This window comes from Folsomia candida, unplaced genomic scaffold, assembly GCF_002217175.1.
Source record: "Folsomia candida strain VU population unplaced genomic scaffold, ASM221717v1 Fcan01_Sc021, whole genome shotgun sequence".
NCBI classification, from domain to species: domain Eukaryota; kingdom Metazoa; phylum Arthropoda; class Collembola; order Entomobryomorpha; family Isotomidae; genus Folsomia; species Folsomia candida.
In genome coordinates this window covers 1,095,829-1,116,017 of record NW_019091213.1, presented here as the reverse complement: position 1 = coordinate 1,116,017, position 20,189 = coordinate 1,095,829, and the positions used below count along the sequence as shown (strand labels likewise).

At 38.1% G+C, this 20,189-nt stretch overlaps 4 protein-coding genes across 5 annotated transcripts; 2 read left to right on the top strand and 2 right to left on the bottom strand.

The window, feature by feature from the left end:
• Window positions 1-651: 651 nt before the first annotated feature.
• On the bottom strand, window positions 652-2,722 carry LOC110858554 (loricrin). Its single transcript, XM_022107371.2, has 3 exons — window positions 1,878-2,722; window positions 1,114-1,803; window positions 652-999 (listed from the first exon to the last, which is right to left on the bottom strand). Exons 1-3 carry the CDS (start codon window positions 2,302-2,304, stop codon window positions 923-925), a joined length of 1,194 nt encoding a protein of 397 aa, XP_021963063.1. The 5' UTR covers window positions 2,305-2,722; the 3' UTR covers window positions 652-922.
• Window positions 2,723-5,646: 2,924 nt separating this feature from the next.
• LOC110858488 lies at window positions 5,647-8,959 on the top strand. The gene is made up of 4 exons (XM_022107292.2): window positions 5,647-6,091; window positions 6,328-6,413; window positions 6,508-7,880; window positions 8,007-8,959. Exons 3-4 carry the CDS (start codon window positions 6,541-6,543, stop codon window positions 8,392-8,394), a joined length of 1,728 nt encoding a protein of 575 aa, XP_021962984.1. The 5' UTR covers window positions 5,647-6,091; window positions 6,328-6,413; window positions 6,508-6,540; the 3' UTR covers window positions 8,395-8,959.
• A 1,161-nt stretch (window positions 8,960-10,120) lies between these two features.
• Window positions 10,121-13,015, top strand: LOC110858659 (aldehyde dehydrogenase, dimeric NADP-preferring-like). Its single transcript, XM_022107492.2, has 13 exons — window positions 10,121-10,359; window positions 10,430-10,586; window positions 10,660-10,818; window positions 10,876-10,920; window positions 10,993-11,014; window positions 11,099-11,177; window positions 11,248-11,411; window positions 11,482-11,807; window positions 11,887-11,995; window positions 12,062-12,177; window positions 12,275-12,301; window positions 12,366-12,480; window positions 12,563-13,015. Exons 1-13 carry the CDS (start codon window positions 10,333-10,335, stop codon window positions 12,711-12,713), a joined length of 1,497 nt encoding a protein of 498 aa, XP_021963184.1. The 5' UTR covers window positions 10,121-10,332; the 3' UTR covers window positions 12,714-13,015.
• LOC110858658 (chitin deacetylase 1) lies at window positions 12,891-18,191 on the bottom strand. 2 transcript variants are annotated; one of them, XM_022107491.2, is made up of 18 exons: window positions 17,763-18,191; window positions 16,401-16,764; window positions 15,963-16,112; window positions 15,759-15,874; window positions 15,239-15,256; window positions 15,122-15,157; window positions 14,925-15,032; window positions 14,701-14,831; window positions 14,544-14,637; window positions 14,247-14,467; window positions 14,130-14,159; window positions 13,953-14,057; window positions 13,792-13,870; window positions 13,643-13,708; window positions 13,542-13,559; window positions 13,414-13,467; window positions 13,247-13,292; window positions 12,891-13,169 (listed from the first exon to the last, which is right to left on the bottom strand). In XM_022107491.2, exons 2-18 carry the CDS (start codon window positions 16,726-16,728, stop codon window positions 13,141-13,143), a joined length of 1,629 nt encoding a protein of 542 aa, XP_021963183.1. In that variant the 5' UTR covers window positions 16,729-16,764; window positions 17,763-18,191; the 3' UTR covers window positions 12,891-13,140. The 2 variants fall into 2 exon arrangements, with proteins under 2 accessions (XP_021963183.1, XP_021963182.1); XM_022107490.2 differs by lacking the exon at window positions 17,763-18,191 and adding an exon at window positions 16,845-17,745.
• Between the last annotated feature and the right edge of the window lie 1,998 nt (window positions 18,192-20,189).

The window sequence follows — 20,189 nt, the reverse complement described above, 5'->3', positions numbered from 1 at the left end:
TAGTAAATTAATTGGGCGAGCTAATAAAACAACCATAAATAGTCTTTTTTCTTCGCAAAACAGAGATTATACAGTTGAATTTTGTATTTTTACACGGGTGGATGTGATTTGCGACACTAATGTGCGGTCATATTTTTCTTCGAGTAGTAAATAAATGTCAATTTTTTTATATGAAGTCTGGTTCGACATGGAGAATTAAGATTGTATAAAATTTACATCTAGTCGTTATTATTATTGGGGTTAAAATTATAACATTTATGACACTGTCTTGTGAAAGATCATAAGTTATCAGCAAATTACGTGGAGACATGTGAATGTTAGATTGAGCAAGAGATACCCCAATGCCATGAGACTACTCGTCTTGTTACAGTTTATTAATCGTTTGTGACACAACAAGTGAGTGAGTGTGGAATTCCTTCTTGCTGAATTAGTGTAACTAGTGTAATTGGATGACTTTGACCGATAAGGTCTCGGGAAATTCACGCAGAGATATCATACGAACCTGACCTTCGAGCAACGGTAGAAAACGTTCGCTTATAATTCTAGTCACTAAAAATAATAACTCTATTATTATTATCCGTGAACAAATCAGTACAATTGGTGGATGTATGTTGTAGGTAAATATTCGCATGTAAATAAATTAATTGGAAATTTCATAGGCAGAATTTGCTCCATGTCATGCTTTTATTATCTATACGTCATTTAATATGACACGTGGACAAACAAAAATATTTGTAAAACTGAAAAGTAATAAAATTGGGTCAAGAATTTAAAATGTGCAGTGCAGAGTGCAAAATAACTTTAGAGTTACATTACTTATCCTATTTTTGGACGGGGATAAGATAGGAAGACAAGGTTGTACTGCCCACTTTAGGTAATTGAGGATTGGTCTTTGGCAGAGGGGGGACTGCTCCGACCTCTTCTAATAACGACCTCCTTTCTCAATATCACTGCTGCCCCAGGAAGACCCAGACGATGACCCATATCCACCACCACTACCTGAAACCCCCATCATAGCATTTTGCATCATCATGTTGGAATAGGATTCTGGCCAAGCTGTTGGTGAATAGTACTTGGGGTCCATCTTATTGACCACCTCATTTTCATCCTTACCTTGTTGGCTCCATCCGCCTCCGCCTTGTTGAGGGGGTGGTGGTGGTGCATTTTGGTTTGAGCCCCATCCATTATTGTTGTAGGGTGGTGGTGTAGGTCGTGGATTGCTGGATCCTCCCCCTGAACCCCATCCACTGTTCCCGTTATTGTACGGTGGCTGCGTCGGCCTCGGGTTACTCGATCCTCCTCCTGATCCCCACCCATTGTTGGCCTTGTAGGGTGGTGGCGTCGGTCTTGAGTTAGAATTCCAGCCGGGAGCGGGCTGTTCAGGGGGATATCGCCCATTGCTTCCGCTTCCGCCTCCGCCTCCCCCGGATGATGAACCCCAACCATTGTTGTTGTATGGGGGACTAGTTGGTGCTGGTTGACCCCACCCTCCGCCACCCCCATTGTCGACTCGGTTCGGTTTTGGAGGTGGAAACCGTGGTTCCGATGTGCGCCAACGATCACCACCTCCTCCGGGTGATGGGGGTGGTTGTCGTTGATTTGATCCCCATCCAGCGTCCTTGTAACCTCCACCACTTCCGTAGTCCTTGCTGGAATATCCTCCGCCACCACCACTGTAACCCCCGCCACTGCTGCCATATCCACTCCCACTGCTGCTACCGTATCCACCCCCACTGTAACTTCCGCCACTCCCACCGTAGCTCCCACCATTGCTGCCACCCCCATTACTCCAAGAAGAAGACCCTGGACAAAATTAGAACTCAAAAACCACTGCGATAGCTATATGTATGTACTGCATGGTTGCATGATCAAGTTACCAGAGCTGGCAGGATAACGGCCATACCCTCCTCCTGACGACCCTTGTTGACCACCTGACGATGAACCACTTCCCCAGCCTCCTCCCGATGACCCTTGCTGACCACCACCAGAGGATGACCCGCCACTACTTCCCCAGCCTCCTTGACCCCCCTTGTTCCCATTGCTTGGGTTCCGACTGGGGTCAAAGGAATAAAACCTGTTTATGGGTTCCTTCGGTTGAGACGGCTGTGCTGGCCATCCCCACCCACCGCCACCACCACCACCACCACCACCACCACCACCACCACCACTACTACTGCCCCCACTTGATGCAGGATACCCTCCTCCTCCTCCTCCTCCACCCGACGTGCCCACCTCTGAATACCCGCAAAATGCCACCCCTAACAAGTGGGCAATTAGCAAAATAGCGACTAATAAAGGTTTCATTTTGATATTTAAAATAATTTATTTATCTATCTATCCCGTGATACTGCTGGATCCCGATCCAAACTCGAACCCAAGGACTACTGACAACTGACGACGACGGAGTTCTGTCGTATTTAATATAACGTGGCGTGGACCATGCTTTTGTTTCCTTTGTTCGAACCAAAAGATGTTGGCAGCAAGCATTACATCATGGAAAATTGTTTTTGTGGAATTTCATCGTATTCAATCCTAGGAAAGGAGAAGAAGCTGTTGAACGATAAGGAATTGGCGTGGATAAGTTCCCACCGACGAGTAATTCGTTTCGCATACTCGTGCATAAAGTGCAGCAATACTTGGTTGGTGTGGATTTCCCTGTTACCCATTTTAAGTAGATTACTATCTTCTTCACTTTTCTGCTCAGGATTAATAGGACGGCTCGTTAGGCTGGACTATGGGGAGTGAGTATCATAGCATGAATCCAGTTTTAATAATATTGGCTTTGGTATTAATTATTTAATTGCACACTCCAGGAATTTCATTGAAAATGCTCGTTTGGACGAGTTCCAGGCAGAATTAGCGAGTCTCAGGTCAGATTTACAGTACAAACAAATACGATATACGGTCTGTTGCACGTAGATACATATTTCATTTCTTGGTGGTCATGCTGGTTGGCTTCGTGCGTTGTTTCGTGTAAAGTGAAGTTAAATTTTACAACAATAGAGTATCGGTTCATCAACATTTATCACCCAGTCAGTCACACACGACCATCGTCACTGCCTGGTTCGCAGAAGTGGTATTTATTTATTTGTAGACCTTTATTTTCTCAGAAGTAAATGGGTAGCTACATAAATCTGGTTTACTGGACTATGAGGAAAACGGGCCACGTTGACTATTTAATTGAATTTGTTCAAAAGGGTCGTTTTTTAAATAAACGTGAAATACAAAAAAAGGCAAATGTGACATTGAAATCAGGAACAAATGGGCAGGATAAAAATAAAATATAACCTTTTAAACCTACCTGTGTAAATATGCCACTTAAAATAACTCAATTTTTATGCGACTCTGATTTTTACATATTTACAGACGCTACAATTGTAAAAAAAACTAGCAAAAACCCATCTTCCTTCAACAACAAAAGAGTCATGCTGTTTACCATTCTTGAATTAAGCGTACTACGCATAATGCCAATTGTCGATTTGATACAAGACGACTGATAACAAAACATCCCCATCTACAATCAGACTTTTAACTTACAGCACAACGTTTAAGACTAATTGTAAATGAAAACGGGAGAAGCACGCAATTATTTAGTTTGGGAAATTATATAGTAATACAACACAACCATGCTAAATTCAAATTAGGTGCAGGCAGTAAATGCATAAAAAATCAAATTTGTGTAAAAAATAAATAGGTATATTTCCTGCAAACTCTTTGTTCTGGTTTTGTTAATTACGTTATAATCATACACAATAAATACATACATATGCACAGCGCAACTGCATACGTACGTATGCAAATGTTGATGAGATTTATACCCAAAAAAATGGAAGCATTCCACCGTGAAATTGTTCTGTTGTCCATGTCTTCAATAATGAAATGAACATCAACCTTTAGATGATATCTTGGATGGCAACAAAATGACTCTTATATAACAGAAGCACAAGTCAAATCAAGCACGATTAAACTACGATAAAGACGTTTCATAGTTCAAAACCACCACGAATTCGAAGAAATGTCAAAACCTAAATAGCAAAAACTACACATATTTTCATTATTTCTTTCTGGACAACCCAGGATTTTGACTCCGACGCGAAACAATGACTCAACAACTAGTTTTAAATCCTGAAAACACTTAGAAAACAAAAAACAGAGTATTATGTACATATTTATTTGGTTCTCACCGGATTCTGCATAAGCAAACATCCACCTGTAGCTTTTAACAGTGACCAAACCAGTTTTTGATCCAAATTTAATTGAAAGAATAAACACTTTTAGTATTGTTACGACATACCTTCGCTCACTTCTTCAGCTCCATGAAATGGATCACGACCACAATTTTTAACGCCACAGACATCCGGACAGCACGTTAGAACACTTTGCTTAGCATTCTTCTCCACATTTGCGGAGCCTATTTAAATCATATTTAAACAACTCATTCGAGACGAAAAACAAGACATTTTTACAGAAGATTCTGTTTCTATTTGTTTCTCCGAGTTTATACCTATTTTCCCTGTCCTGCCGTATTTTCTCTCTCCTCTTCTGCTCGAGATACTTGATCCCTCTTCAAACATTATCCCCCATCATTTCCAATTTACGATGGAATCACGTCATCACGTCACCCTTGTTTTGTTCCTCACCCTCGCAACCGTCTACCTTTTGGGTAAGGTGTTAACATCCCACGTGCATAATCCATCTCATCACTTACGTACATTTCTTGTTCAAATAGCAACCTCCGTGTCTGCCGGACCTCGTGGGGTAGGGTGCGCATGCAGCTTGAAATTGGACTCTGCAACGCCCGGCTGCATCATCGGAATCCCTCCAGCTTTCTCTGGTTTCAAGTGCCGATGTCGAATGGGGATGCTCTTCTTCCTCTTCCCCCACTGCGTCGGAACCCGAATTCCTTGCGGATCGGGGGAAAATTGCCAGGCAGGGTGTGCCTCGAAAGAGTGCTGTCTCATGGCTGGGGGCGACTGTAATGGATACGATGCATAATTTATTACCAAAATTTCAGTCGTTGCCTACGTTTATACCGAGTTGAATAAACTTTACGAGTTTCATTAGTACAATTATATTGCCAAACTGTGTAATATTATTTGTCATATGTACATGCATCATACTAAATGCCATGCCACATCATCCCATGGCCATGAAGTCCTATCAGTTTTATGAAACTGGTAATCAAATCACTCATGAAACTTTCGGATTCCACGAAATGTAATGTAATTCATGTGATTATCTTAATACCTACACCGCAGTTGGGACCATTATATAAAGTTTATAATCGATAAAGTAAACTTGACACCGAACAAACAAAACGGGAACGCATGTTTCAATTCATTCTAAAATATTATATGTACCTAACATGCCCAGCTCAATTCGGTCGACAACGAACATGAATAACCTATTGAAAACCCATAAAACTGGATGGATGGATTGTATTTTTTACACAACTGTCATCACCATCACCATCATCATCAAACCGTCGTCGTGCATGCTAAATCAATACTTTGTAATGGTACTCTACTCGCTAAATAAAACTGTTTCAACAAGTGAAATCTACATACTTATCTGAGGAGAGCGTTTAGTTTACATACATTCATTTCATTATACTCGGTCGGTGGTTAGTTAGTGGTGGTTGGTGAATGGTATTTATTTGTACTGTGAATGTTTTAAGTGGAAAAAAGGACGAATCATCACATCACATCACAGCAAAACCAGTCGAATAATGGTCGTTATTTAGTTTAGTAGTCGACTACTTAAATATTTCGTGGTACTTGAACGATATAAATAAATTGGGTTTCTTGCGAACTGCAGCGAAGAAAGAAAGAAGAAGGGAAATATGAGCAAGAATGGTTTTGCTTCAGTCAGCACTGGCAGCATGTACGTAAAGTGTATAATAAAATCAACAAGGGCAACCAAACAGTAGCACAGGCAGAATAAGAATCGACGAACTAAAAAACACCAACAGTTGTGAAATGAAATGTGCAAGTGGACGAGTTACTAATATTTTGTCTTTGGGTCGTTTTCGTTTCATTTGACTGGAGGAATCGTTATCAGGAGGATCAGCATCAGGGTCCAAGTTAATTGTGTAAGGAAAAACAGCAATTTATAATTTATTACACTGTAAAATTAGTGCACACATTTTAGGGACAGTTGATTGGTAATATAATGTTACGGAGTGGTAAATGATGCTAGTTTGCTTGTTTAAACTGATATCATTTTTAAATACCTTTTCCTCATTTGTCCATACGGTTGACGGTGGTATATTGTTGGGTGTTGTAAGGTTTTCTAGTGGCTTATAATAATGACTTTTAAAATTTACAGGATTTAATACTACACGAGCTCAAGAGACTGACGGATGGAATTCTGGATTAGAAGATTGAAGGATTCTTGTCTAATTAAATAGAATTGTAAGGTTTAGTTTAAATTTGATGCAGATTTATAAAGTGAAGGTTTAATTTGTTTAATATAAATTGATTAATAGAATTTGATTGGGTGTTGCAGAAGTTGTTAAAGAGGAAGATATACGAACTTGCAATGGAAGAAGTCGACGTCCAACCGGAAAGTACCGTGGGTGGAGATGAGGGCGCAAACTGTCAAGTGGAAGAGGACGACGACATCATCTTTGACAGAATTGTAATTCACAGCGGCATGCATCTTCCACGTTCTACTTTCAAAGCACTCAATTTCGAACCACGAACTGGAGGACCTACTTTTGAGAGACCAGATCAACTTTATAGGAGGAAAATGACACCTCGTAGAAGAGCGAGAGAACGTACAAATAAGTCGTTAGAGGCGTCGTCGGGGTTGGTTACACATTTTCGTTCGGTATGCACTGGTCCTCACAACGACGAGGAAGACGAGGTCACCTTTCTACCTCCAACGGCCACAAGTTACACCCAGACCTTCGACTTTCCAGTATACCAGGAACACCCTCCAGCCGTACTGGATGAACAAAACGACAGCCATTCATTCAACTCACAACCTACTACTAGTCCTGATTATTCAAGTCTTAGTACCAATTCAAATCAAAGTGATGTCATCACTGAAGAGCTTACCAAGTCAATGGGGGACCAGTCATTCTGCGATTTAGACTCTACCCCACAACCACAGAATGAACGTGACGAGCCAGCCATTAATATTGGGGAAGATGCTATTACTACTACTCCTGATACGTTGCAGGAGGATGAGCAAGGCCATGACTTTGCTGGGTCGAAAGGTGCCAAAAATTATGACACACAATCCTCAACTGATGGAGTTCTCAACTCTGGGGAGCATTCTTCGGTCATTCAGAATAATTGTCCTGAACCAATGAGTGCATCATTCGAAGACGACGGAGCATCCTCGTTTAACTTCCTTGGGCTCAACACAACTCAACCTGCAGATAAGTCTTTGGAGTCAGAGTCAACTGATTTCGGAAGTTTAAGCGATTTGCTAAGTGGCTTACCTGCTGGCGATTCGAATGATTTGTGTTCAGTGAGTGATCTTCTGCAAATGGCCGAGTCAAACTGGAGTTTTCTTCCTGGAGGCCTGGACGATATTGTTACAATGTGCTCAAATTCCAAAGAAGAAGACGACCTTAACGTGGTGTTCCCACAACAAAGTCATGAACCACTGTCGGATCCTGTCGACCCTGTCCCACAAACAGAAACAAACAAATCTTCGCCGGAAACCCCACCTCAACCCAGTAAAATTAAGGAAACGATGAATTACACAGACGATGACGTGGAAATAACTGTCACACCAATAACTATCAGATTTTACCGATGCTGCATTTGTTGGGAACGCGATTTCTCTTCAGAGACGCAACTAATGGAGCACATATTCGATGATCACAAAATATCTAAACAACTAAAATGTGAGGTTGTATCATGCACGTAAGTACACAATATTTATATATAAGATGATGTTGAATCTATATTAAAATCATTCGTATTGAATTAATTAATATTGAAGTTTAGTTATGCATGTATTACGTTCGTTTAATTCTGTCGCAATTGCAGTGAAGACGAAATTGACACCGAACAGAAAGATGTGGATCGCTACGAGAAAGAAACAGGAAGGAAGGTGCCTGGACGCGTATATCTGAAAAAATTAAAGAGTGCGGCATCAGAATGGCAAGATTTGTCTGACTCGGACAACTCAGCCGAGGAATCAGTGGATATTACCAAGAGTAGCAGCAGCAGCAGCAGTTCCTCAGACGATGACGACCGCGACCCGGATTATGTCGAAGGGGAAAGAAGGAGGAGAAGATGTCCAAGGAAAAAGTCCAGTACTCGGCCGAAAAGCCAAAGCAAACCTAAATCCGTCCCAACTTCGGATAAGCGTTCTGCCAAACGTGAACCCGTAGGTAGGCGTCTAAGGCAGCGTCCTTCAAGAGTAACTAAATAGTTTTTTAGCAAATCGCAAGGTTTGCCTGTCATTAATTTGTAATATAAATATGTACAAGTCAATTTAGCCAGATACGTTTATCTCTCGCCACCACACACAGATACGAACGATTTACAAAGTATCAAAACGTCATTTTTACCCTGAGTAAATAACAAAAATTGGAACCTCGTTATAATAAATACATAAATACGTACAACCAACCGACTATATAAATACCTATAAAAGATACGTAATAATATGTTTATCAATACTCTATGTTGTATGTCTGACTATGTATAAAAAGTATTTATGTAATTAATTATTTTTGAAAATGACCCCCTTGTTTAAGTATTCGAACAACTGGTTATGATGGGTAACAGTACAATCTACAACAATAAGGATTTATTTTATAATTGTAAATTAATTTGACTTTTCTAATGACTGCATAGATGTTTCTTTAAACAGAGAAACATTTTCAATCATAATCGTAACTTGCTTGATGTGAAGGTGTCTAATGTGATCGTTGTGATCTCGATGTATAAATATTACAAACATGGATTTTACAATAAATCGTTATATTTTATTTGATCAGTGCTTTATTAAGATTTAAAAATCTTGTCACAAATTAAAACGGTAGAAATTCTCATGCATTCATTTTTTACTTCGCATGTACATATTTTCATTTCTTTGTACGTAGGTGCATTCGAGGTTGGGATTCACATATTAATTATAAAATGCATACTGTTAACATTGTCCATTCACAACTAAATACTTATGTCCAGCCAGACATCACTCCCGAATTTAGGTATGCACATATGTACAAGTGCGCAACTGAACCCAAATTCTTAACGAACCGATATGTATTCGAACAACAGAGACATACATAAGCATACCACTTTTTTTATTATACATTGTTCATTAATTTCATGGTGAGTGTACCAATAACAATAATATCGCTGTTCATTGGTTATGCTCGAGTAATAATAAATTGTCATCCATTAAGTAAGTCAAACCTTGCTCGCCTTGAGGTTATGTACATTCGTTTGGTGTGGTAGCGAGTAAAAACTTGAAATAGAAATTCTACCCAAAGGAATACCAACAAAAAGTAACAAGACTTGTACCCAAGTAAATGCATAGATACATATATTCCACTTTGATGCATATGTACAATAATTATATGCATGTGCATATTCTGATTCTGCTGCCTAAGCATATATGCCCATGTACCTGCCACCTCATGAACTTCAAGTCGACATCAAGGCATGACATTCATCGTATTTTACTGCATATGTACATATCTACGTGCTCCAGGGTTAGGTTCTCATGAGAATGTCCACCCTTTTAAGTTCTTGGGAATGTTTGAAGACAAAATTATAGAGCTTCGCACTACTGCTGGCGACCCAACAACAATGTGTGCTTTATGTACATATAGGCATACGTAAATGTGTATGTATGTATATTTGTTATTTGTAGGACATAAATACATGCCAATATAAATGTACTGATTTTGCAGAAAGAATCACGGTTCGTGCTGGTAATGGAGGAAGAGGGTTCGCATGCTAAGACCGTCGCAAGCAATGTTTGCGATTTAGTTAGTGGCCTGATTCACACTTTATAAACATGATGACCATATAATTTTAAGTGATGAGAATTCTATGTGTATGCATTCTTATAGAGCAGCTTTTCAGATTTGCTAGATGTTACATACATAAATACGTCCTGCTAATAATTGCATAACTATGATCGGACACTCCGCAAGAGTTGGTACCCACAGATAGATTTATTATTCATGTAACGTTCCTGAACAACACTCGTTCTTGCCAAGAGTGAAAACAGTTCGTTTTTTTTTCTGGACAATTTTCTCATTTGCATTCCAGTCTTTTTTGGTGCGACGGTCTTAACTGACTCCTTGGATTATATTCTTATTTGATTTGCATACATTTTTCAGAATTAGGAAATATGTCGATCGACGCATCTTTTGAAAAGGTTATTATCAAATTTTTATTTTTATTGGGGTTAAACTGCTGGATTGGATTTAATTCGGTTTCACACATAGGTCATCACGGTGGCTAGAAATGCATTCAATTCAGGAAAAACTCGTCCCCTTTCCTTTCGATTGGCGCAGTTGAGGAAATTCGTGAAAATGATGGAGGAAAGCAGAACGGAAATTCAACATGCGATCAACTTGGATCTGAGGAAGCATAAATTGGAAGGTGTCAATAAGCACACTTTTTACAAGAATTATTTCATATGGGAATTACATGTGCGAATTTTATTGTCTTTCAGTCACTCTGTACGAGATTGAGGGCATTATCCACGAGGCCAAAGTGTTTATTGATAACCTCAAGTCTTACGCGAGTCCAGATGTCCTCCCGTTTAATTTGCTGGCTGCCCTGGACAAAGGAATGATTGAGAAAGTTCCGTTCGGCGTTGTCCTGATTTTGGGTAACCAACCGTACACGCATAAAGAGAAACTTGTTAAACATTTTGTGTTTCATTCAGGGGCATGGAATTACCCGTTCTTACTTTCACTGCAGCCAATGATTGGTACATTTACTATTTATTTATTTAACACCAAGTATTCAGTGCTATGCATAAGACGAGTAATTTTTTAAATAGGGGCATTGGCTGCTGGAAACAGGTTATTACAAAAATAAAATAAATCACGAAACGTTATGTTTACTTTTAAAATATATTCATGGACTTAATGCATGAATCTGAACAGCGTGGTCTTGAAGCCTTCTGAAGTTGCGCCACACACGGCACAACTGATGGCAGAAATGATAACTAAATATTTGGATCCGGTAACAGCTTCTGGATTTTCATAAAATCATTGTTCCGTGTTATCACCATCAGTTTATCAATAATTTTCAGGAATGTTATCACGTTATCCAAGCAAACCCTGAGGAAACGCAGCACTTGCTTAAATACAAATTTGACTATATTTTCTACACGGGTTCGTCAAACGTTGGAAAGTTGGTGATGCAAGCGGCAAGCCAGCATCTTTGTCCAGTAACTCTAGAATTGGGGGGGAAATCGTAAGACTAATTTCACTTTAATTGTCGCATTAACTTAATCATTAATTAACTTCTCCCATATTACCCACAGACCTGCCTACATTGACGACAATTCGGATTATGAAATAGCCTGCAAACGAGTTCTGTGGGGCCGTTATGCGAACGCTGGGCAGACTTGTATTGCCCCTGATTATCTACTTTGTTCGAAAAAAGTCGAGACAGAATTTGTCAAGTGTGCCCAAACCATTGTCAAGGAATGGTACGAAGGAGATGCCCAAAAATCACAAAGTTTTACCAGAATCATCAGTGAAAGACATTGTTTGCGATTGAAAAACTTGTTGGACACGACTCGAGGGAAAATTGTACTCGGGGGCAGAGTCGATGTTCAGGATTTGTTTGTGGAACCAACCATCGTGGGTAAGATTAATACGATATTCCAAGTAAATTGCGAATGGATATGTGATCAACACCAATATTTTGGTATTTAATTTAACAGTTGACGTGGCCCTTGACGATCCTTTGATGATGGAAGAGATTTTCGGACCGATCCTCCCAATCGTTTCTGTAAATTCAATTCATGAAGCGATTGATATTGTAAATTCTCGGTGAGCTGCCCAAACCTATGAAAAAACTGTGATAAGTAATAAGTTATTTTATGCTGTAACATTTAGACCGAGACCATTGGCTTTGTATTCCTTCGCCAAGAATTCAAAAGTAAACAATGACTTTAAGGACAAGACGATTAGTGGAGGTGTCTGCATTGGGGATACAATGTGGCACTGCGTTTGTAAGTTGTACATAAATTTATAATTGCAATTATGGTTATATTCTGGGAGATAAGTGCATATCCATGTATGAAATCATAAATGAACTTTTTCCTGCAGGGAACGGGCTTCCTTTTGGTGGAGTTGGTATGTTTATCATTAGTTTATTACATAGTTTTGGACCCCAATCTGACAGGATTTCTTGATGAAGGTAACTCTGGCATGGGAAGGTATCAAGGAAAGAGTTCATTCGACACGTTCTCGCATCATCGATCCGTTCTGGACAGGAGCATGAGTCCACTTAGCGAGAAATTGGGAGAAGCTCGGTAACTACAAATATTTGTACAATTGACTATGTTCTATCGTAATTTTAATCGATTATGCCAATGTGAACACGTATTTATGTAGATATCCACCATACAATGACACCAAGATCAACATGTTCACCTTCATCATTCGCCACTTCTTAAAGTTCGATGTTACTGCTGGGCCCATTTTTACGCACATTTTGGCATTCCTTATTGGTGCTGGTATCATCGCACTTATTGCGTGGGCCTAAAAAAGCTTACGCAAAACAACCTATTTTTTCTTATGACAGTATTTTGTCAAGTTCTTGACAAACGTTTACATGATTTTTGACCATGATGACTTTTACTTCTTTCTGTTTTATGTTAAGATTCATTTTATTGTAAAAAATAGGCTACAAATTTTATGTTTCTTTAAAGTTATAACTTGCTTTTTGTATAAAACTCTTTCATTTATTCGCACAAAACAAAAAATAATAGTTATACAACACAAAATCACACTATACAAATTACAAATGTTTTAAAAATTTGTGAATAAAATAGTTTACAATGAGAACAAATCAGAGTATTCAACTCGTTCGTGCAAGCCATGCACATGTTTATCTTGGCAGAATTGCATATCATTTGTGGAGAGATAAATTTCACGAAATCATGTAAAATTAAAACGCAAATGGGTAGAGTTTAAAAGGCTTGGCCATCTCCGGTGGGGTCTAAATGAGTTAGAATTATATTAAATTTTGTACTTTACTATTGGGGAGCTTAATTTTTATTATTAAATCGTGCTCACCCAAGATCCACGGATAATGTCGTGGACATTCGAGACATGTAAAGAGCTAAAATTAAATTTATTAAAATTTTTAGTAAGTAAATTTAAATTTAGTTAAAATTAAAACTGGGCACTGAGAGGAAAATTATATGTAATTAAATTGTTAATAACTTAAATAAATAGCTTACTCGCAAAGTCTCTCCTGGAAGTTCCCGAGTGGTCAAGGGGCAGGTGTTTGGCAGCTGGAAAATTATTAATTTGTTAGTTTTCCAGCACGTCGCTTTAAATTTAATGTCAATTTATAATTTTTACATACCGAGCAATACGGTTGTCCCTGTTTTGAGAAGAAAATAGTCAGAATATTATGTAACTCGTGAGGCGAAATGGGATTAAATTTACATATTTAATCCAACTTACCTTGACATCACACTTTTCCTTCCACTCTTGGAAATCTCGGAGGGCAGTCAGTTCAGTGGGGTTTTGCTGGAATTAAATAATTGAACCAATACAAATTTTCCTGTCGATTTGGTTAATTATCAATATCAAAGTAGACTTAAATTGCTTACCATCCATTGGACAACTTGAAGCATCGTGACGAAATAAACGTCATTCCTGGCTAGCATTTCATCAATGAATTTGCCCAACCTGTGATCATTAATTTAAATATTTGAAACTTGACTTTATTGTTTTTAAGTAACTTATGTAAATGTCAATTAATTTTACTTACTCTTCTCTGAATTCACGCTTAGACTTGAGCCACGAAGCATGGAAGTGAAGACCCAATGGGGCACGGTTGGTGGAGAAATGTCGGTTGAAGTTGTGTCGCAAAAGTCTGTCATTGCAAATTAAAATTCATTTGTAAAATTTGTTATTAATTAATACACGCCGTCTAAAATTGACATACCGGCCGAATTGATCACCAGTTTGAATGTTGCTGCAATGGTAAATATAGCGTCCGTGTTAAGTCACATGTAAATTACTATTAAAGTAAGACTACTCTAAGAAGCCTAAATATACCGACCTGCAAGACGAAACCATGTGACAACCGGGAAGAGACTCGTCGAAAGTGGGGTCATCACGACGATCCAACTCATTCATGACCATTTCCCAAACGGGATGAGACCTGGATGGACAATTTTGTGCATTTCCGTGACATTTATGCGGCATTCTGAAGTAGAGAGTGTATGGCCAGATGGGAACTCGGCTCAAGGGGGCAGTGATGGACGCGTCGTAGACAAAGAACTGAGAAAAGTGAGAAGTGAAAGTTAATTATAATTAAATAAATACATACGTATGCAAATAAGCAGGCAAATTGTACCTGATCAGCCATCATTTCGAATTGCTTATTTCCTCCAACTCGCAGGTAGGGAGCACGACACCCAATAATGGATCCATCAGTAATATTAGCAAATCTGGTTTAAAGCAGAAAACTATGAAATCCCATCTCCCAAAGAAACTTCAAATGATTTACATACCGTTCGATGATAAGCCTGTTTCCAGCCATTTCAGCTAACCAGTCATCGTAGCTTCCATCCGTCCAATATTTTGGGTCATCCTTGTTGGTCACAGAAAAGCTGGCGATTTCGTGACCTTGTCGATGCAACTCCTAAAAAGATTGTGTCAACATTTAATTTCGAATCAATTTTTGACAGGCTCTACTTAATGAGAGAGCTGAAGGATTTTATTATGTAGTATGTACCTGCACAGCCGAATAGTTTGTGTATTTGTGAGACGCAAAGAAAGTTCCCTTAATTTGACAACCATTTGGATTTTGACGAGCACCATTGAAAATGTCAGCGTACAAATCCTACACAAAATTATATCGGATAATGAATACATACAATAAGATAACCTTTCACATACAACAAACTTTGTATATAACGCCAATCAACTTACCACATTGTCCACGTTTATGGCTCCGTTGAAAGTGATCTGGTAAAGTGGTCAATGATACATTTTATACCATGTTGTCATTTAAATCGAATGGAACCTTAATTGTACTAAATTTCTTACCGTAATCATCTGAGGAACCTGTAATACATAAATAAACGCATAAATGAATATTCAAACTTTTGCAACAATGAAGGTCTTATCCTAATCCTAAATTAGAAGAGCGCAAGGTAATTGAGTAGTAAGTACTTAAATAACAAAAGAAACCTCATTTGACGACAACGGCGTCCATTATGTATTCTTCTAAACGTTAATTGCACCGTCATAACCTCGCACCATAAGAAAGAAGGATAGCCAATCCATAGTACGAGTAATTTAAAAAGTCTACTGAATACAAATGCATGCAGTAAATAAATAGAATGTGAGTATAAATATTAAAAAAAGAAACTGCACTAGCCGACGCCAAGGAGCATTCGTTCAAAAGTCAAACTTTCACTGTCACCTATTCAACCCCATCGTCAATGGCGAGTGGAAGGATTTTTAATCACACATGAATCTCTCACACTCAACTCGACAAATTGTATGAAAGTGGATCGGTTACACTCAATTTCGGAATTATGTATGTAAGAATTAATGAAATTACAGAATTTGGTTCCAGAGCTCCAGGAATTCTGGTACCGTCAGCAGAGCAGAAACAGTCGGGAAGTACGCATTGGTTCGTATCGCACTCCGGGGATCTGTTGGGATCAGTTTCGACGCCTGAAAACATGACACAAATTAAAAACAGCGTTACATCCGGTTTTTCTATAATCTAAATGTATTTAACATGTTTTATATCTGCACTTACTGCACGCATTCTCATCAGAACCATCAGCGCAATCGGTCTTGTCATCGCAAAACAAAGCCTTTTCAATACATTCTCCATTTCCACATTGCAATTTACCGTCGGGGCAGACGGGCTCATCAGTCACCAAATTTGGGAGGATTTTACGTGGTTCTGCAATTTAAAGGTGGTTTAAAAAGTTTCTGAAAGGGCTCATTTACGCATAACGCAACGCGCAGTTAACAGGAAATGACATTGAATTTTTTAGTGTATCTATTGAATTTTTTGCATGTCATTCCATCTCATACAATAATTACTTGTCTAATTTTACAATAGCACATTACTCAACAAGTTAGCCATTGTTATTTATTAGGAAATGAACCTCTACCCTGTCTGAGCTTGAGTTTATAATTATGACAAAGATGATTGATCTTGGAGGATGTCTTAAACTAAGCAACTTACTTTCCAACTTGTCGCAATTGCTGACGCGTCCTTTCCAGTCGCACGTTTGCTTGAAGATATCGAACGCCAAGCCATTCGGGCATTTCACCCCGGCCAGACGAATCGTCCCCGTCAATCCGGCCTTATCGCAGCGCACAACGTCACGACAATCGCCGACCGTGGTTAAGCGAAAATACTCATTTTCCGGCCTGTCCTTGCACAGCTTTTCGATCTGATTCGAGTTGGGGTGAAGGCCTCCGTTCGTCTCGTCATCCTGACCTGACACCACGGTGACCACGGTGAAACTTACGAGCAGACAAAGGCATAGGGGCAGTCTCAGACGGGCCATTTCGCCCTTATTCGTCCACCAACCAGTAGTGCTGACCTACAAGGGATAAGTATGTTGGTGGTAAGAAATAGCTTATCAGACTCAATTCAAATCATCGTTGTGGTCACCCTTCTTACTTTTGCAACCCCACAAGTCTCCGAATAGTCACGAAAACAAATGCACAACCAAACTCTTTAAATAGGGAAGTAGGAAATCAACACCGAAAGCGAACCAACTCGTCTGTCCACCCTCCTGACCAAGTGAACGACTGACTCTGACCACTTCAACTAATTATCTATGACCACTGCCAACTCCAATAATATGAAAGGAGCCAGATAATAATTCTAATTTAAACGATGCGTATTTTTCATGCAGGTAGACACCATCAAAAGTCAACAGTCAGTCTCAATATTCAATTATTCAATAGTCATCTCGTATCTACTAACATGCAAACGGTGGTCAGGTTGTGATGTCAAAGCTTCACATGCATACACACAATTCTCTAAGCTACGTCAAAAATTAGTATATTATTTTTTAGTTACATAAATATTTTCTTAGCGTTATGTTACATACATGAGATAAGCACAACAAGTCTCACTTTCACATCTCAAGTCAATGCATACAATGATGACGCTGACACTGCTGACAGATACGAGACTATCGGTCAATCGACCATGCCAAACCAATTTTATGCACTTCCTCCTCCTATTAAAAATTCCACCCTTCACTTCTTCTGACTTTTGACTTGACTCTGAGACTTTATACTTTATAACTTCTCATTGGTAGCTGGCTCACTCTTTGTTGCATGAATTGCTCAAATTCAAATACACACAAACAATGCGATATAAATAATATGAGATGAGATACGATATGCGCAAGAGATTGGTTTCTGATCATGAGATGAGATGAGATGCAATATGTAAATTTCTCAATTGAATTTCTAATTGCAAACTTAGTTTTTTCTGGTTCTGTGAAGGGTTGGTGGGATCAATCAAATCAAGTTATGTAAAAAAAAATATATGTTAAATTGAGAGAATGCACTTTTTTTAACTCACTTTTATCGGGATGTTCTCGCCGCAGAGAGAAGATGCACCTTGCAAGGTTTTTGTTAGTAGTTGATTATTTTGTTTTGTTAGTCCATGTGTGTGTGTGTGGGAATGCAACTTTTTACAATGATAACAACTCTAAATACTTAAATATGACAGGTTTCTCAAGGCAAAAATTCGAATTATTATGCAATCAGATATTCAAATCACTGGAGAACAGGTTTATTTTCTTCGGGACGATGAGGAATGCAGCTTTTTTTTTCGATATTTATGAGACGACTCGAATTTTTGTGGAGAAATTAATTTACTAAAAACTATGAGAATTTGAGACTCGATTGGCACTTTGTAAACTACTTCTCAGCCCCTCGAAGGAGAGAGAGAGGAGAGAAGATGATAAAGTGACGCTTCCGTGAAGAGGTGCCAAGGAAGAATGAACATCGAATGGTTTTAGCACGGGCATAATAAGGTTTTGAGCCTCCTATGAGATCCCACATAATTGGACTTCAATTCAATTCAGCCCTGTTGTGGGATTAAGTTTGAGGTACTACAAATTGAGGTAATACCCAAACGTCCGCCAGTTTCTTTTAATAATGTGTAATACGAACGACGAAGTAATATTTAGCAGGGCAAGGGTGGGCGGTGGCAGTGTTACTTTACTTCTGCAAATGAGTGCAAGTCACCAAAAAGGGTTGTTGTTACAATAGTTTAGTTCTGATTTCATGCATCGTTGTCTCTGTACCAATGGTCGTGAGGTTCAGCTAGATCTATGTACGTAGGTAAAAGATAATGGTCCCCAATAAAGCAGAATTACCCATAGTTGGGCTGATTTCAAAATTTGCTCTGATTACAACGGATGAACATAATTACAACTTTTGATTGGGAGTGAATTGTTTTGAGTCTAACTGGACAAACATTACACAATTTTTGACGTGATGAAAGTATAAATTGTAAAAGATTTAGAGATTATGAGCAATAGATTAGAATCTGCGTTAGTGCAGGTCGAATTGGTTTTCAAATTTCATCAAAAGTGTGATAGATGCATAATTAATGTAAACAAAATATAAAATACGTGGAACTTTTTGTAATGACTTACACAATGCTATGAATAAAGCCGTATTATTACTTATTTTTTAATTTCGTATGGTCAAATCCTTAAATAAATAAATATTCTTAGTAATAAATAAATATAAATACCTAAATATGGCTTCTGGTCTTTAAATTCCCATTAATTATTTTCTGTCTGGCATACTTTGCAAAATTTGACACACAATTTAACATCACTATAATTTGAACATCTTTATAAACTTCGTTGAATTTATATAGTGAAAGAAGATTCTGCAAATAATTTACACCCAAGTCTTTCATCCATTGTGTTGTGCTTGGTGGACTTGCATGGAAAAGAGTTTTTTGAATTGCACCAACTTTTCTGTCATGATTTACAGCCGAGGGTAAATGTCCATCAAGACTTGGTTACATGGTTAATCGTTGTTAAAAAGCATGAAATTGCGCTTAACTTTACCCTCAATTTTTGCATGCAATTCGAGTTCATCGACGGATATCAAATCAAGGGTGTATATGTATCTCGTACTTTCTAGTCATTGTTGAAATGCTGCAAATTTTTATCAGTCATCAAATCAGCAAAGTCTTTGTAAAATGTAGACCATGCGAATTTTATGATAAAATTTACAGTTTTCACAAGTTTACATCTCCTCAAGTCGTGAACTTGTGCACGACAACACGGTCAAGATAAATTTACCCCTTCTTTCGGCACATATTTTTTTAGACATCTCTATTAAAACTTGGTAAAGTTCAAAGAATATTATTACCATTTTCTGCTATTTACGAGAAGTCTTAATTTCACACTGGTCAATTTCAATTCAATAACTACCAAAGGGCGGATATGTATTGACGGAACATCGCTAAATATGTACATATTTAGTGTTTGTGAAATATTTATAAAATATGTATATACGAAAAAAGTTTGAAAACATAAAATTTTCCCAAAATTTGTGTTTCTAAATAAAATATTTTTTCTAGTCGAATTTCTTTGAGCAAAAAAATTCGTTGAAATATTTTCAAAATATATCTACCTCTTTTTGAAAAAATATCCTAAATATTTACGTATTTTTTAAATAATAATAATAGCTGAAATATTTACAAATATATTTATGTCTGAAAACCTAGAAATTGGTAACAATATGTAAAAATATTTTTAAACTTTTGTGATCTATAAGAGTTATGGAACACACCCACAAAGTTTGACCTTGGGTCATCCTAAAATGAAAAAGTTGAAAATGAATTCATATCCGCCCTCTCATAATTAAATACTCAATTAAATTAAAGGATTTGATTGTAGAAAATTTCTACATTTGCTTTATTGCAGGCATCTGTACATATCTACATGAGATTTATGTGACACTTTAATATTGATCTGTC